The sequence below is a fragment of the Taeniopygia guttata genome, chromosome Z (genome assembly GCF_048771995.1).
Source record: "Taeniopygia guttata chromosome Z, bTaeGut7.mat, whole genome shotgun sequence".
NCBI classification, from domain to species: Eukaryota; Metazoa; Chordata; class Aves; order Passeriformes; family Estrildidae; genus Taeniopygia; species Taeniopygia guttata.
The window spans coordinates 2,849,609-2,866,594 of NC_133063.1; the positions used below are offsets into that span (position 1 = coordinate 2,849,609).

A 16,986-nucleotide genomic window follows, 5' to 3' on the forward strand; every position below is an offset into this window, starting at 1 on the left:
AGGATCTTTTTTCTAAATTTCCTTTTTTTATTAAAGCAAACAAGTTCTGAGGAGCTGCAAGTTTTGCTTCCATCCAAGGACACTAAGAAAGCAAAATATTTATGGATTTGTGTGGGCAACATCTGACTCTCAAGAAACCCAAGCTGAAGCAAACAAGAGGTGCACTTCATTCACAATTATCGTCCACTACGAAGGGCTGTAAGTTTTTATATACACTGATATTTAGAGATTGCATGAAAGCACCTAAGCTTTCAGGAGCCTGTATAAATATTATTTCACAGAATCACAAAGAGGCTGAGGTTGGCACAAGCCTCAGAAGGTCACCTGGCCCACCCCCTGCTTAATCCAGAGCTGGCTGCTCAGGCCTGTGTCCCCATGGTCCCAAACAGCCCCAAGGATGGAGCTCCAATACCCTCTGGGCAGCCTGGCCCAGTGCTGAGGTCACCCTGACAGTGAAGAACTGGCAGGCTATGAATCTGATTTACAACTCATTTTAACTAATTAATATAAAACACTTTACAATTCAGGTTTACAAGGAGGCTGATCTATGAACACAACATCTGCCATGAAAAACTGCAAAGGTTGGCTCATCCCTTGTGACTCAGTGAGCCCCAAATCCCCAAAAGGCCTAGTGTTCCACCACATATCAGAGTCCTTGGGCAAAACAGAACAATATTCACATGGAAGGCAGCCCTGTGAACCACAGCTACCCACAGAGATGAGTGCAGGCCCATAGTCTGCACACGCGCAGCCCGGGCCTGCTCCACGCCCACCACACACATCAGCTGTGCAAGCAGGAGGGAAGCTTGTGCCTCTGGTCTGCAGGAGATTGCCGGTTCTCTCTCTCTGGAGAGCCACTCAGCGAGTCCAGCTTGCATGTAAATCACTACACTTTCCAATCAGCAAATGTGCCAGGAATGGAAGCACTGCACAAGGCCAACTCAAAGCCCTCCAAAACCCATTTACAGCAGATCTGCACACTGCATTTCAAACCTAGGCAGAAACAAAGGAAATGAATAGGCTGAATATGTCCACATATGTAACTCAGCCTCTCACAGCTAATAGAGCTCTGCTTTCCAAAAAATGATGAGCCAAGTCCAGGCCAATGCTAGAGGGAAGTCATTACCCACACAGGCCAGCATGCAGAGAATTGTCAGCACACCCTCCTCAGCCCACTTGAACTTCACCTTTACCACAGCTTTCTTACAGCCACCCTCCTGAGAGAGACCATCCTCCCCTCCACCCATTACTAGAGACTCAACAGCGGGTCAGGCTCTCAGGGTCATGAAACTACAGCCCAACAGGCTGTAAGTATCACCTGCACCCTTCTCCTTGCCACCCCTCCCTCAGCCCCTTTTCCCTCTTTCTTCCATCCTATTTCCATTTGTGTACTTTTAAATGGTCACTGCTCTTCCTGAGAAGTGTCCAGCATCAGCAGATGCACAGCAAAGCAGGAAACAAAGCACAGTGTGCTGTCCCTCAGGCAGTGTGGCTGTGGTCATCACTGCAGCTGTGACATCGGTCACTGCTGAGAGACCAGAGCCTTTCTTTTCCCAGCAGCTCCTTTTCTAACTGCTTGGTTTTACCTCGGGAGATGACTGACACACACATCTCACCCACCGCTCCACAGGCCAAGTCCCCAGCACCTGCTAGGGCTGAGCATCATGGCAGGAACAGCCCCTGCTGTCCCAAAATCCCTCCACCTCCAAGCCAAGGTGAGAGCAGCCAGCAGATTTCTCCCTGTATCCATTTCTCTTTAGCATTCTGTGCAAGTACCAGCATATGTCGAGGCAGGAGGCAGGGACAAAAGACACAGCCAAGCGCACGCACAACAGAAAAGGCAGCAGCCAAGCTCCAGCATGATGTTCCCAGCCACCTCCCTGGGACCTGGCAGGGTGGCTCCAGGTTCCCTTTTCCTCACAGATCACACGTTCTAATAAAAGCACAAAAGCACCTGCAATCAAATGTCTTGGAATGCCCATGCTGGGACAGCAAACCCCACTGCCTTTGGCTGTTCCCTAAGCCTGGGCAAAGCCCCCAGCAGGCCAGGAGCTGCAAGATGGGCACAGGACCGGGCAGGATTACCGCAGGCCCTCCGGCAGCCCCGGAGCAAGTAGGGCCCTGCAGATGGCCCAGCAGTGGGCTCAGCTACCTGCAGGGCGAGGCAATGCACGGGAGCTGGCCCAAAGCTGCTTGGGGACTGGTGCCAGCCAGGGCTGTGCTCACACGAAGGCTTATGGGAACAGACCAGGGAGGAGAAGGTTCTCCTCTGCTGTTGTGTTCGCTATCTACATCACCCAATGCTCCTGCAACACCCTCTGCTCTCCCCTACCTTCACACACACACAGAGCATTTGCAATCACTCTGCTCTCAGCGTTATAATTTAACAACAGAATGACACACCCCCCCCTTATCAAAACACCCACTCCTGCCCAGGAACCTCCTTCCCAATGAGAATTAAACATTACAGTCATCCAGACTGCCGCTGAAATACAGCAGGTAAGAAACACTGTCTGTCGGCTTCACAGGGAAGATATTTTTAATGTTTCTTCTAAACCACAAACAGACTAGCACATCACCCGTTGTGTTCAACCCCACAAAACCAGAAGCAATGCTATTGTAATTACTATTCACTCCTGTAAAAATAAAATATATACGTGCACTCCTAACAGCCCTGAAACCACAGCCCAATAATGCAGCCTTGCCCATTGCTGATGCTTTATGATCCTGGCTCTTAAGAAAAGGAACACCTGACCAAGGCAATGAAACAAAAAGGGCATTAAGTAAGATTTTTAACATTCACCTAAAGTAAACGGGACTGTTCTAATGCTTGTATGATTAGTTTGATTCTGCAGAAGACATCTGCTGATAAAGCCGGCACGCGGTGATTAGTTATCGCGGGTCCTACCCCACTTATCAGCTCCATCTGCATTGGGGCCAGGCTGTGTATGACACGGTACCCGGCGCACCGGCCCGGCAGCTGCCCCGCTCCGGCCCCGCGGCCGCTCCCCGGGGACAGCGGCAGCGCCGCGGGGAGGAGGCGGAGAGGGGCGGCCGCCCCCGCCCGCAGCACCGCCGGCCGCGGCTCTTTGTTCGCCGCCGTCCCGGCCGAGGCACCCACAGGCTCCGGACGGCCGCACCTGCCTGGGGCGCGGGCAGAGCTCCCCGGGCCGGGCCACCCCCGGGCAAGCGGCCGCTGCGGGAGGGGCGCGGAGCCCTGCGGGGCGGGCAGCGCTTGGCCCCGGACCGACCGTCGACCTTCGCCCAGCTCCCGAGCCTCAGCCGCGGCTCCCGCCGACGGGGCCCCGGCACAAACCGAACCCAGCCCGTCCGCGCCGACCCACCTCGTCCTCCGAGAGCCCGTACACCGGTTCCGCCGCCGCGGTCGCCATGGAGCCGCTCCCGGGCCCGCCGAGCCGCCCGCCGCCGCCACCGCCTCCTCCGCCTGCTGCTGCTGCTTCTGCCGCCGCCGCTGGCCCGCGGGCGGCGGAAGGCGCCGGGGGCCGGGGGCGGGGCCGCCGGGGGCCGGCCGCGCTGCCTCCGCCGCCCGGGCCGGGGCTGAGCGCGGCCGCAGGGACGGGGAGCGCCGGCGGGGCGGGGAGAGCGGCGGGCCGGCCCAACGGCGGCGGGCGGGGCGCGGCACAAAGCGCGGGAGGAGTCGCGGTCCGCGCCCGCACCGCCCTGAGGGACGGCCGTGAGGGACGGCCGTGAGGGGGCGCGAGGAGCGGGCGCGCGGGTTGGCGGATGCGCGCGGGGGGCGCGAGAGGGGCGCGAGAGGCGCGAAGGATGCGCGCGGGGGGCGCGCGGGGGCAGCGGTCGCGTGTGGCTGGCGCCCTCCTGTGGGCGGGAGCGGTACCGCAGGGCCTGGGCTGCGAGAGCGCTCCTCGCGCGGGACCGGGCCGTGTCCCGGCTGTGTCCCCGTGCGGGACCGGGCCGTGTCCCGGGATGTGTCCCGGTGCGGGACCGGGCCGTGTCCCGGCTGTGTCCCCGTGCGGGACCGGGCCGTGTCCCAGGATGTGTCCACGTGCGGGACCGGGCCGTGTCCCGGGTGTGTCCCCGCGCGGGACCGGGATGTGTCCCGGGTGTGTCCCCGTGCGGGCCCGGGATGGGCAGGAACAAAGCCCCCACTGCTCGCGGCTCTCCAGAGCAGTCCGAGGTGGTCGCTCACTGTGACATTTCTTCCCTCACCATCACGAGTTTTAGGGAAACCAAACGCTGTGGGCACTTGGAGTGAGGGCACTTCTGGGCAAAATCAAGTTCCGCTTTAGCTCTAAATGAGCTTTTGATTTGTTTTGTGCCCCTGAGCTGGCTCTGCCCCCAGCCGTGCCCCTCCCTGCGCTAATCTCCTATTTATGATCTCTGGCAGTACGGTGGTGCTTAAGTGGAGGCTGTTGAAGGAGTTCCATGGCAGCGGTGCCCAGACACGTTTATGCTCTGCTACGTTTGCCTTAGCGTGCACAATGTTCCCAGAGGCACGTGTGGCTACTGGCACGGGACAGATCTGTCACCAGAGCCACTGTTGTGGGCACTTCAGACAAGTGCCACTGGCTCTGGCTTCAGCAGCCTGCCTGTGTGTGCTCAGGTACTTTGTACCGCCTTCTGTTTCACAGAGCTGAGCAGAACGGGGGAAGGAGACCCCCTTTTCTGGAGACATTCCACAGCACTAGGCCAGAAAGTGTTTTTGCAGGCTTCCCAAAGCCCTTTCTGGGGCAGGAAGGATGTGACCTCTGCCCAGACAGCAGTGCCTGGGAGCCGAGCACGAGCTGTTAAAGTCCAGCCTGGGGAGACATCAGCCTTTGCACTGCCACGGGTCCCTCCTGGCCATAAAGCACACGTGCAGTCTGGGCAGGGCCGGGCAGGGGCTTCCCCAGCAGGCCAAACTGCTCCTGTGTGCCTGGCCAAGGCCAGCCCTCGGTAGCTTTGCCCCCCTGCTTTACACTCACCTACTTGGTTGCCTTAACAGAAGCATCTTTGCCCCTGCTCATCCCCTGGATACGATGGAGAACCAGGATTTCAGGAGTCCCTTCGTTCAGTCCATAAACACAACTCAGTTCTTTGCCTCCCGTATCTTTCTGTGCTGACAGCAGGAGTCGGAAACCATCGGGAACCTGCATGTTTCTGAAGGGCAGAATGAAAAACAGTTGGTACAATTCAACAGCTCTAAGTGGACTGTAATCCCAACACGGTCGAGATGGTGATACTTGGAAATCTCAGAATCCAGATCTTTCCTGCAACACATGTTCCTGTCCCTCTAAAATCACATCTGTGGCTTTCTCCTTGTGCCTCACAGCATGTGGGCTGCTCATAGTGCACAGTCAGCCAGCATTGCCACCAACAAGTGCTCCTCAGGGAAAAATACACCTGTACAGGAGCAGAATGAAAGGATCTCTGAGGCCAGAGCAGAAAATTAGCGCCACTAACAACTCAGGTGGATTGCAAAGCTTTAGTATCAAATCCAGGCTGAATATTACTTGTTTGTTTGCCTTGCATGCTACATGCATAATTCCTCTTTGGAATTGTGTTTACAGTAATAGATGGCCCTGGAGAGATGTAATTCATGTGATAATGCTGACATCAGAAATCTCCAGGTGCAGCTGGGATGATTTATACTGGCCTCTTTATAGAACCAAGCCCCATGAATTATTTACAGTTTTCTGAGAAAAATAGATTTAGTATGTCTTACAGCTGGCAGTTCTCCATGGGAGCTGCGCTCCGTCCGCCTGTGCAGGACAGGGAGCAGTGGAGCGGGAGGATGCAGCAGCCCCTGCGAGTGGTGCATGCAGGAGCAGCAGGGGCAGGCTGGCACATGGGGACAACGTGAGGCTCGCTGGGCCACATCTCCAGTGGCTGCCTCGCCACTTCCCTGGAAATTCCAGGCACCCCTGGTACAAAAGTATTACCTGAACGTTGCCGTGTGTTTCACGAGGAGTCTGGTAAAACACCTGGTGAAACACTCACCTGGTGAAAGCTCAGCCATCCCCACTCCTTGCAGCCGTTCTACACTGCCAAAGCTCAGCCATTTCCAGTATTTGTGGCTGTTCTTTGTTTCGCTGCTGGACTTAACTGTACCAGCCGTTACCCAAATATTGGGAGATGCTACTTAGAAGGTCACTGTAACACGCCAGGAGAGAGACCTTACACTGTAAATCCCCTGTACTTTTAATCATCTACTGGCAGCAGACACAAAGAGAATCCAAATAAACCATGATCTTCCCGAATACAGATGGTTTGGATTTTAGAGAATTGGCTTGAACAGATTAATAGAGCCCCAACCTAAGCAGAAAATGCTCTTTAGGAAATTAGCTGGATGCTTCCAGCTCACAAACAGCATTATGAGAGCAAACTGCTGCCAGGGGCTGCCCAGAATGACTTGCTTTTTGCTGTTCAATTTATTATTTATTTGGTCTCAACAGCTCTGGTGAAATACAAAATGAGAGTGCAGAGGTGAAAATCACCCAGACACGGCTCCCTTTGGTTTGATGTGGCACCAGCTGCACATGGAGTTTGGTAATTCCTGTGTCTTTTAAGTGATTATTGTACTTCAGTGACTGCCAAGGGGTATTTAAAATGTTCTATTCACACTGTATTACTCATTCCAGTGAACTTAACAAATCATAAAAGTATAGTGGCAAGGTACAGATTTTATCTGATTGGCTCTTCTATTCGTGGTTTAAAACGGGATTTCATGATTTCTGCAGAGGAGGAAATAAAATCTGCATCACACTGGGCTGAAATGAGGCTGTGCACAGACACACCTCAGCATCATTCAATATTTAATGGTGTTACTTAACAATTTTTTGTTGAAAAAAGGCTTTTCCCACTGCAAAGCTTCTTGCTAGTGATGATTTTTCTCCTTCCTTCTGGAAAAATTTCATAAGAAATGTTAATATTTTATCAGGTTGCTGTTGGACTAACATAATTGCCTCTGTGTTCTCAGTATATACCTTCCTTGAAGCATTATTGAAATGGCTGGGGGCTGAGCATGGTTCAGAACACAGAAAACTAGTAAAAGATTAACTATTTCAAAATTTGTCACTATTTTATAATGTATTATTGAGAATGTCATAAAAAACTCATCAAAGCTTTAAGCCAAGTTGAAACAAGCTCCCACAAAACATAAATTGTTAATTGTTGCTCAGTTCCCAGTGACGATATAACACTGCAGGCATGAGCAAGAAAAGAAAGATTAAACCTGGAGAAGTAGAGAGAAGCTCTGTGTTCCTGGCAGCAATTGGTAGTTTACAGGAAAGGAAAAACCCAACATTTTGGGGCTATTTAAAGAGTAATAATAGAATTGCAGGAGGTGTGGTGCCACAACACTTTGGACAGGGGCTGCTAATTGTTCTGGAAGGCTTTTGATGTAACAGTGGCCTATTTTCCAGACAGTTCCTTCCAGCTCACAGTCTCCCGCAGCATGGAAGTGTTCTGGATAGTGTGGGAGTGGAGGGGCCAGGTCCCCGGGGAGCAGAGGCAGCTGGGCAGTGCTGTCACAGGCTTTTCTTCCAGCTCAGTACTTAACCTGAGGATGTTTTACCTTGCTTAGCCCATGAGCAATCCAAACACCATGAGATTTGTTCTGTGGACTCTTCCTTTCACTTGGGATTTTTGGGATGTGTGTGGTACTGAGAATCACAGGCATCCCTGGGGAGGACAGCAAAAGAGAGAAAAGAAGGAAAATGGAATGAGACCTGAAGCATTTATGGAGGTAAAGTTGCTCAGATTTACCCTGTGTCAGGCTCACTGAGCAGCGTGTGAGTCCCAGCTGCGTGTGACACTCACCTGTCTGGGTGGGTGACCATCCAACAGACCTGGGGGTGAGAGTTGGGGACAGAATCAGCCACAGGAGCTTTCTCAGGCCCTGAGTCTCTAATCTTTGGGGCATCTCCCAAGCAATGCTGTCCCTCCTGTTCCACCACACCACAAACCACTGCAGGGACAGGAGCTCTCCCCGGTGCTCCTGAGGCTGCTCACCCCTTGCGGGAGGAAAAAGCCCCAGACCTAAAAGAGTGGTGTAATTAACATTCAGGCTCATCACGCTTGGTCTCTTGTCTCTGGAACTGGCCAGAGTGGAAAATTACCTCCTTCTGTTGGCCTCTCTGTAATTCTGTAATTTGATTTTTCCTGGTTCTTATATTATGGTACATAGGGAGTACCAGCTGTCCATCTTCTCTGGGGATTTTTGCTTTTACAGGTCCATAACCATTGCCTTCAGTGTCTTTCCTGCTGCAAATCTGTAGCACATCCAGTCCCCCCAAGATGCCCAGCTTTCCTTAACCTGTGAGAGCTTTCAAACAATCCATTTCAGCTCTAAGCAGTGCCTTTGCAATCCTCATCCTCTTTTCCTCCCCTCCCAGCCCGTTACAGGGTGGCTTTTTGGGAGTAAGAGCCATGACCAACACAACCCAGAGACAACAGACCTGTACCTTCCTGAGAAGCACTTTTTGGCTGCGGATTTGGTACTTTCAGCATTGGGCTAGCCCAGCAAACATGGCTTTTCTTAGCTCACATCCTGCTAAAGCTGGTGTGCCACCTGAAGAGCTGTCACCACTCCACCCCAACACTGGGCCACGGTTGCCTGTATTGCTCATTCTGTGCAGGATTATCAATAGGGAATTTGCACTAAAATCCCTCTCTGCAGACCTTTAAGCAGTGTTCAAACTGGAGAGCTCTGAGAAGGAGCCCAGCTTCTGTAAATCCTCTATCATTCCTGCCCAAAACTGTAGTCAGCACACCCACCCCACCCATGCCATTGGAATTCCAAATCAGCATGCATATCTCCTTTCAGGGTGGAGATTTCTCCTGCACTTTGGGTTTTGTAACCCCAGTGTTTGGGTTGCAGCTGGCAATCATTTCTCCTGTGTCTGCAGGGCATGGAATGGCTTCTCCCATTCCAAATGCCAAGAGCAGCACAGTAGATTTGTGGAGCTTTATCCAAGTTAGGACAAGTCCTCCTCCTCCAGGGAGGTTTTGGAAGCAGGAGGACAGATTTTTTCGCAATGGGCTATCCCTACTTTTAATGTCATCTTTTTAAAGGAGAATTCGTTCACTTACCTCAAATCCAGACAGCCTCAGGATTTTGGCTTCTTTTGAAGAATTGAAGGCAGGTCAAACTCACAGTCTCACCTGACCATGTCTGAAGGAGAAATCAGAGTGATCCCCAAGACAGGACCTTTAGACCCTTTAAAGTGTGACAAGCATACAATTAATTAAAAGCCAAACCTTCATTTCAGTTGTGTGAATTCAGACAAAACTGACAGGTGTTCCTGAAAACTGCTGTAAGAGGCTTTCAACCATTTCCATACAGGGTAATAAAGATTTGGGAAAAGAGTGATTTTTTGTGGTTTCCTTCAGGTGATGTCCCCCAATCAAATAAAATCTTTTAGGAAATACCTGCTCTTTAATTAAACATGCTCATTAGAAGAAGGATAATAATAACGTGGAAACCCTGGAAGATCCTTGGGCACAGAAAGCAGCAGCATTCCTCTTAATGGGGTGGAAGATTCGGCTCCAATCCCTGAAGTGCTTGCCAGGATGTGGCACCCATCCCACCAACTCACACTGAGGCATTTGGATATTCCCGTTCAATAAGCTGCTTTGTTCCATTTGGGTTTGAGTTGGTTTTTAAACTTTCTGTGCATTCAACCCAAGCAAACTGCCATGGCACAAGTTACTGACTGACCTTCCCAAGGAGCTTTAACCCGCTGCAGGATACTGCAGCAGTGGGTACTGCAGCAATAAAATTGCAAAATGTCAATGTGTAAGTGTTTCACTAGGATTTCTGTGAGTGTGACTGCAGTAGGGAAATGAATCAGTTGTCTGTGCTTAGTGGAATTATCTTTATAAACAGTTCACTTGCAGGCTGAGGGGCATGCTGTGAAAGCAGCTGTGTGCAAACCAGCCAGAATATTTTTCCCTATTCTCTTATACTGTTTGTCTAACTTCAATTCAAGCTGCCCAACATTTCCCCAGAGACTGGGGACCGTTTGGGAAATGCAGAATCTCTCTCCAAAAACACAGATGCTGAACAGCCTAATAATTAATTGCTTAGGATTATCAGCACAAGACAGCTCTGGTGTAGGATAAGGAATGCCAGTTAAGAAAATCCCTGTTCTAAAATACTCCTGGAAGGACTCGGTGTCAGTCTGTTCAGGAGCCCAGCTAGGCACTTCCCCCTTGGCACCCCTGGCCCAGCTGGACAGGCTGAGCACACAGAGCAAGGAAGAAGAAGAGGGAACAAGCAAAACAGAGCAGAGGGAAACAAGAGGGATTAGTTAGAGGAGAACTGGGAAGAGAGTAGTGAGCAAAAGGGTGAGTAGGAGGAAAATCGATCTGAGCTGTAGGCGGGTAAGAGGTACATAAAGCCATGAAGATGGCACCAGATTAGAGTCGTGAGTCAAACACTAAAGCATGAAGCAAGTCTACAAAGGGTTTCCCAGGTTCTTGTAATTCACACAAAACTTGAGGAAATAACCCCTCTGCCAGAGAGCTGTTACACAAACCCAGTATTCATCATGTGCAGTAAGTAATGCTCAAAGGTGAGTCGTGGAGCTGATGCACATACGTGGGGTCAAGTAGTGGCACAGGTTCCAAATGTGTCCAAAATACAAGGAAATAATAGAGTGGGATTAAGAATTGTGCAAAAATGTAAAAACTGAGATTACTTTGAAAGTAATTACTTACCCTGAAAAAGGAGGAATTTGTATGGTTTATACTTCCAGACCCATCTTAGGCTCTGAAGAGGAATCAGTTCAATCCACCCAGCCACTGAATTACACTCATGGACATTTTTCCTCAATCACAGACACGGGCAGTAGAGACACTTACCCTGGCAAACCAAAAATGGCCAGTGCCAGATTACACAAAACCTGTGATGTTTTCTCTTGCTCTAAAACCTTATCTGCCTTACTATTTATTTCTGTAAGCTTACACTTCTTCATAGCACTCTCTAAACTTCTAGTGGCCACAAATGAAACTCAGTGCTGAACTGGTGAACATCATGTGGAGACTGTTCTCCAGGTGCTTTCATGTTCATCTCCACTTGGTACTCTGGGAAGAAGGGCCAGAAGGATGCAGTGAGTGACACCTCCTCTTGCCAGAAGACCCTCCAGGTAACAGCTCATGCCAGTGGCAGAACATTCTCTCCAGGGACAGGATCACATACCTCATGTACTCAAACCATCCTCAAAAGAGCAAATTCCTCTGACACAGATCCAGAGATGAAATTACATCAGCAAGGAAGACGTACAGGTCTGTCAAAAACACCATGTGAGGCTACCTGAGGTTCAGAAGGGTGGTGTTTCTGTAGCAGACAAACATGTTTGGCATTTCTGTTCATAAATTCTGAGCACAGTCACAGCCATGAACACATGGCAGAGGGAAGCTGGGCACGGCACAGCTCCATCCACCCGAGTGAGGCTCCTTGGAGCTTCTCTGGCAAGACAACAATTTGCAGGAATTCTGACAGCAAGAATAGGAAACAGTAATCAAGCAGAACCTAAATGTGTTGTTTGTCCAAGGGTACAGGTTGAACACTGCAGGGAACCCGATTCCCAGCCTCCCTAAACAAGAGTCAGGAACAGTTCTCCAGGGATGTGTTAAATTATTCTAGAGTAAGGCTGATAGCATGGCATCTGGGTGAGCCTGTGCAGCTACTTTTCTTGCTGAGTGGGAGGAGGATTAGTGGAGAGAGAAAAAAGACATCAGGGAAGGTATTCTGTGTTGTCAAAAGCTACAGCACGTGTAACTCTGTGGGTGGCTGCACATCCTTATGGAGTCCCCATGGATTGTGGTGAGGCTCTGCCTCTTTTCTCATCAGCCAGAGCTGGTGCATCCTCCTGTGAGCACACACCTATAACAGGAGTATATCGTGGATTTGTTTTGGTCCAAATAGCAGCACTTTTGAAGAAGGTGCACAGATTTAATGCAGATGTGCCTACATCAAGATTGCTGACATTTTTATAGACCAGCACACACAAAGCATAAATCATATTTACCAGCAATGCAGTGCTTAGGCATTTCCACTCTGCTTACTTTGGGAGTTCAATCAAATGACTGCTATCACTATCTAACATCATTAATCAGCCATTTTAAGCAGTAGTGGGGGCTTAAAGTAGGATGAGTGAGTGAATTTCTAGTTAGCACATGCTTCTCTGCATATTAATTTTTAAGTCTTGACTAGAATCATAAAATATCCTGAGTTGGAAGGGATCCACAGGGACGAGCACAGTCCAACTCCTAAAGTCAAAGGAGAGGGAAACCTCTCCTTGCCCTCGTTCTGTTTCAAATCAATCTTTGCCATAGCTCCACATGAGGTCTGCTCAGTGATTCCTTTTCTGGAATATTTCCCCCTTAATTTCAGGCTTTAAGCCACATCTATAGGGAACAGCATTTCAACTTCCATAAGGCACCCTCCCTGGTGTAAAGACCGAAGGAATTTCTTTTTCCTGTGTATATGGAGCCTGCAAAAGAACCATGGGAGCTCTAAGCCAAGGAAAAGAAAAAAAGGATAAAAGGATGCTGTGATAAGTTATATGTATGTATGTGGCCACTTTATTAGAATGCCTCTAATATATATTGTATATCTATATATATATCCATGGCTATTGGTGCAGGCCCAGTCATGAACACGTTACATAAAATGACATTGTGAGGTGGCTAAAAGCAGCAACTTCCCTCAAAAACAAACAAACTGACTCACTTTCACATGCCTCTGGTAAAGCAGAGGGATGCTGCTACATGATCCTGGGGACAGCTGCCCTGCCAGTCCCAGCAGAACTGCAAGGTCCCATGGCAGGACCTGGCTGCTCACGAGTGGCTCCTCACCTGTTCCTGTGTGCAGGGAACCATTGCTGGAAACCTGTGCACAGAGCTGAGTGTCCTCCTGCAAACTGCTCCCACAATAGAGTAAAAATAGCAATCCACATAACCTATTGTTCCTTTTATCTGCTGCTTCCCTGCCCAGACACTAAGCCCAAGTGGTGAGAGAGCAATTGTAGGGCAGAATAATTCATTAGGAGCATCTGGATGCATACCCTGCAGCCACAATTTGTCTTGGTGTTCTTACTTTCTTCTCCTTAATTGCATTCCTTGCCTGCTGCTGTGTGAGCAGAATTTCAGTGGAATCACTTCACTAGGACATATCACTTGGAGTTGCTTCAGAGATGATTTAATCTTTGTACAATGCTTTGAATTTGTAAGTAATATTATTGCTATGTACCGTGCTCTCTCCTGGAGGATTCCCCTACTACTGAGAATTTTCATGGAATTACAGCTAGAATTGCCTGGCAGACTGGTTTCTCCCATCTTTTTTTTGCAGTCAGGAGAACAGCAATGTCACTATATGGGATAACATCCCAAAGTAAACACCTGCACAAAGGGCTCTGAGTAATGTAGTAATTCCTGATCACAGAAGTGCCTCCAGGGAAACATGAGATGGATTCCCTCTTTAAACCACATAAAATAGCAGGGTTTTGTTGCTGCTCTAGTCAAGCCAACACACATTCCCTTCCCTCAGAAAGTATGAAGGCAGCAAATTGCCCCAAATGGGTCTGGTTTTGTGCAGACAACAATGGAAGTCATAAAATCAATAATATCCCAAAACAATTGCCCAGAGCTGAACAATGGGATACACTGGGTGAAAGCTAAGCAAAAATAATGCTCCCTTAAGGAAAGACATCACAAATCACAGAAGACAAGATGCAGCAAGGAAGAGTGACAGCCAGAAAAGCCAAATTTTTGATTTGTGGCAAAACAGACGCATAGGAAGAAAAAAAAAAAAAAAAAAAACCAAGAAAATAAACTTTCTACTGTAAAAAAAAAAAAAAAGTAAAACACCTAAAAAGCAAAACATTTCCATGTTCAAAAGGGTCCAGAGACCAATCTGTGAGCAAAAGTCACCTTCCCACTGAAATTCCAAGTGAGAACCTGAGAGGGAAAGAAGTGTTTGAGCACTGCAAGGCTTCAGGACTAAATCAGTTCGGCTCTTCTGGGGAAAGGAAATTCAGAAAGGAAATACAATGGAAAGAGGCACAGAACTCGAGTCAGTGACTTTTAGTTCCTCAGTCTTATCCCTCATTTCCAAATAGCCCTGCAAGACCACGTGTATATTCTAGTACTCTGAATGCATCACTGTACCCGCAGTTTCCCAGATCCCAGGAGCTCCATTCCCTCCTGCTTCCTAAACTAATCCTAAGTGACAGCATGTGGATCTAATGCTTTAAAAGCATGAAAGCCAAAGGTGCTCCTTGAGGAAGCACAGCAAAGCGGGGAAGCAGCAGCTCAGTCCGTGCTGTTCCAGAGCTCATGCCGGGAATTCAGCGGTGTGGCTCCCCATCTGTTGGCAGAAGCAAGGAGTAACGCTGGAGCTCCTCGGGAAAAGAGATTTGGATCCAGATGGAGTCAAGGGCCCCATTCTGTGTCAGTCAGCCCCTGAATTCACAACTTGGGGAAAAGAGCTGTTCTCCACTTGGGAAACATCCCTGCCATGCTTGGAAGAGAGGTTGTACAGAAACATGGACGTGTATAAAATCCATGGATTTGATGGAGCACAGCCAGAAAGAGCAATGCACAGGAAATAATTTTTGAATAGGTGGAGTAGGAAAAATCTCCACACCTCCATGTCCTTGCCATGAAATTTGCATTAGGATTTCTGTATGTCTCTAAGCACGAGAGGATCCCTTATCCAAGGAATAATGAGGCACTGCTCTGTCTTTGTGGAATTCTCTGCTGGGCTGCACTAACTCCAACTGTGGTAATTAACAATTCAGTTGGAATGGAGACTGATTTAAAGCTGAGCTCTCTCCAGCAAGTGCCAAACGTGAGGCAGGAAAGTACCTGGGTAGAGAAATGTTCCCTGGAGAAACCTGTACACAAACACGCGAGTCTCCTGGTAATGTTCCTATTCTTAGGAGAATTTCAAAGGTTCTGGCACAACATGCCCCCACCCCTTTAATTGATTCAGTGACCAGTGTTCCATCTGAAATCACATCACTGTGTCAGGAGGCACGAAGGCACAGGTATCCCTCTGCCAAGGGCTATCTCTGGAGCTGTGGCTGCTATTGATTTGTTGGTTCCTTCTCTCCTAGATATCGATGTTAGGAAACTGAAACTTCCAAAAGATCTGGGCTCAGCCCTTGACACTGAAACAGGCCTTTAGCCTAGGAAGATCTCTAATCTATCAATTTTGTCTGAAAGTTTTTCATTTAAATGGGGGAGGAAAAAAGGAAAAAAGAAATGCTCCACGTTTTAACATAGAAAGGCACAATTCTTTCAGCATGAAGAATTGCCACCATTTACTTTCTGCCTACAAACCGTACAAGTTGCAGCATCTGCCCTTTCCTCAAATTAATAATTTTCAAAATTACCATCTAAATTACTTTTGATTCCAGATTAGCTGAAAGGTATAGAGAATTAAACTCTTTCCCCCCCTGTTTGGATTAATTGATAGAGAAAACCATGAAAAGATGAACAGGGAGAGGATTGCTTAGGAAGACAATCTGCATTATCTCCCGGTTTCTTCATATTAGAAAATGAGTCAAATAAGAATGTGAATAAATAGGTGTGTTCAGAACTGCTTAAATACAGAATTACTGATATGTATAACAGTGGTGTCCCAAACCCTGACAAAATGAGACAAACAGGAATAGAGGTTGGGAAAGAAAAGAGGAGCAGTGGGACAGAAAGGAGTGTATTTTTTACTAGGGCATGTTGCTGTTTTGGAGTGAAGGAGCAGGAGTGAAAGATGAGACTGAGGAATAAAGGAGAGGATGAAGGAGAAAAGTCCTGAAGCAGAAACTGGAAATACCTGCTGGAAGTGACCAAGAGCAGGATCTGAGAGGGGCAGCGGCGGATGCTCCTCCTCATGGCCCCAGTGCAGGGAACAGCTGCTGTTTCCCTCAGACATGGATCTGTACGACATAATATTTAGTCTGGGTCATTAGTCACTGTTAAGGGGCCCTTTTATCTCCAGTAATCTCCTTCCTGACAGTGTATCCCACAAACCAGGCTTTGCATGTAGCAACCTTGTGAATACTGAAGTCAAAGCCAAATGTTCAGCCCTGGACAGGAGTTAATGTCCTGCCCAGATCAGGAATTGTCAAAAGCACAAGTAACCTCTGCTGCTTTGTTCAACCAAAATGTTCCTGATTTTAATTAACTTTGTTTTTATTGTGGTGTGGGGAATTTGAGGCAGGCAGAAAAACAGAAAGGTGCTGAAAGACATAGCTCTGGAACTCAGCATCACATTTTTGGTCTAGGAAAACCAAGTCTGTTTGAACAAGAGTTTTCTGGCACAGGAAAATTGAATATTGTTGCTGTTGAAAAAGCAACCAAGTGATCTCTACAACACCTGCCAGTCCAAAACAAAGATGACTTTTAGTACAGAGCAGCAGCCCATCATCACTTTAAGAGACAGAATTTTCCAGATTTTTATACTTAATCAGATCAGCAACCGTATCTGCATTCCACTTGCCCTAAATTGCATTACTTGTCAACAAATGTGCATATGGCAGAACAGCACTACTGTCATCCCTAAATATGACCACTTTATCTGTTAATTAATCTGCTTATTAATGAGCAAAACCATCGGTTCAGAATATCACTCTTGTGCATCCCCCAAGTCTCCAGTCTTTCCTCAAAAGGATTTGGAAACCAGGAGTCCATTTAAAAAAAAAGGCCAAAATGTTAAAATGCTATACCCTTCCAAAGCTCTCTAATGCTGGCAGCCCAGTGAAAAAGAAGCGATAAAGCAACCTGTAATTTAGAACAACGCCAGGCGGGAGGTCCCAGCTATCACCAGAGCTTCACCAGAGCTTCACCAGAGCAGGGCCCTCCGGAGCGCCCTGGATCCTCACCTCGGCACGTCCCGCGGGTGCCAGAACGCCCGGCCCGCACGGCAGCATCTCCCGCGGGTGCCAGCGGCGGTGGGGCCGGGCCGTGCCGGGCCGTGCCGGGCAGGGGGCCGTCCCTGGCGGCCCCTCCCCTGCGGCC

The 16,986-nt window shown here is 48.8% G+C and overlaps 1 protein-coding gene and 1 long non-coding RNA gene across 5 annotated transcripts in view; both read right to left on the reverse strand.

Annotated features, from left to right (window-relative positions):
• The window catches only part of LOC116806603 (E3 ubiquitin-protein ligase NEDD4-like), an 85,791-nt gene extending 82,226 nt beyond the window's left edge, over positions 1-3,565 (reverse strand). The window contains exon 1 of one of the 4 annotated variants that reach the window (XM_032744495.3): positions 3,345-3,565. In XM_032744495.3, coding sequence (XP_032600386.1) covers positions 3,345-3,392 — 48 coding nt within the window. In that variant the 5' untranslated portion in view covers positions 3,393-3,565. The remainder of the gene's footprint in view (positions 1-3,344) is intronic. The other 3 variants (XM_032744497.3, XM_032744496.3, XM_032744498.3) reach the window with 3 other exon arrangements.
• Positions 3,566-7,205: 3,640 nt separating this feature from the next.
• On the reverse strand, positions 7,206-16,937 carry LOC140681829 (uncharacterized). The gene is made up of 4 exons (XR_012053012.1): positions 16,851-16,937; positions 15,803-15,905; positions 7,780-9,133; positions 7,206-7,641 (listed from the first exon to the last, which is right to left on the reverse strand). It is a non-coding gene; the product is annotated as an uncharacterized lncRNA (long non-coding RNA).
• Positions 16,938-16,986: the final 49 nt, after the last annotated feature.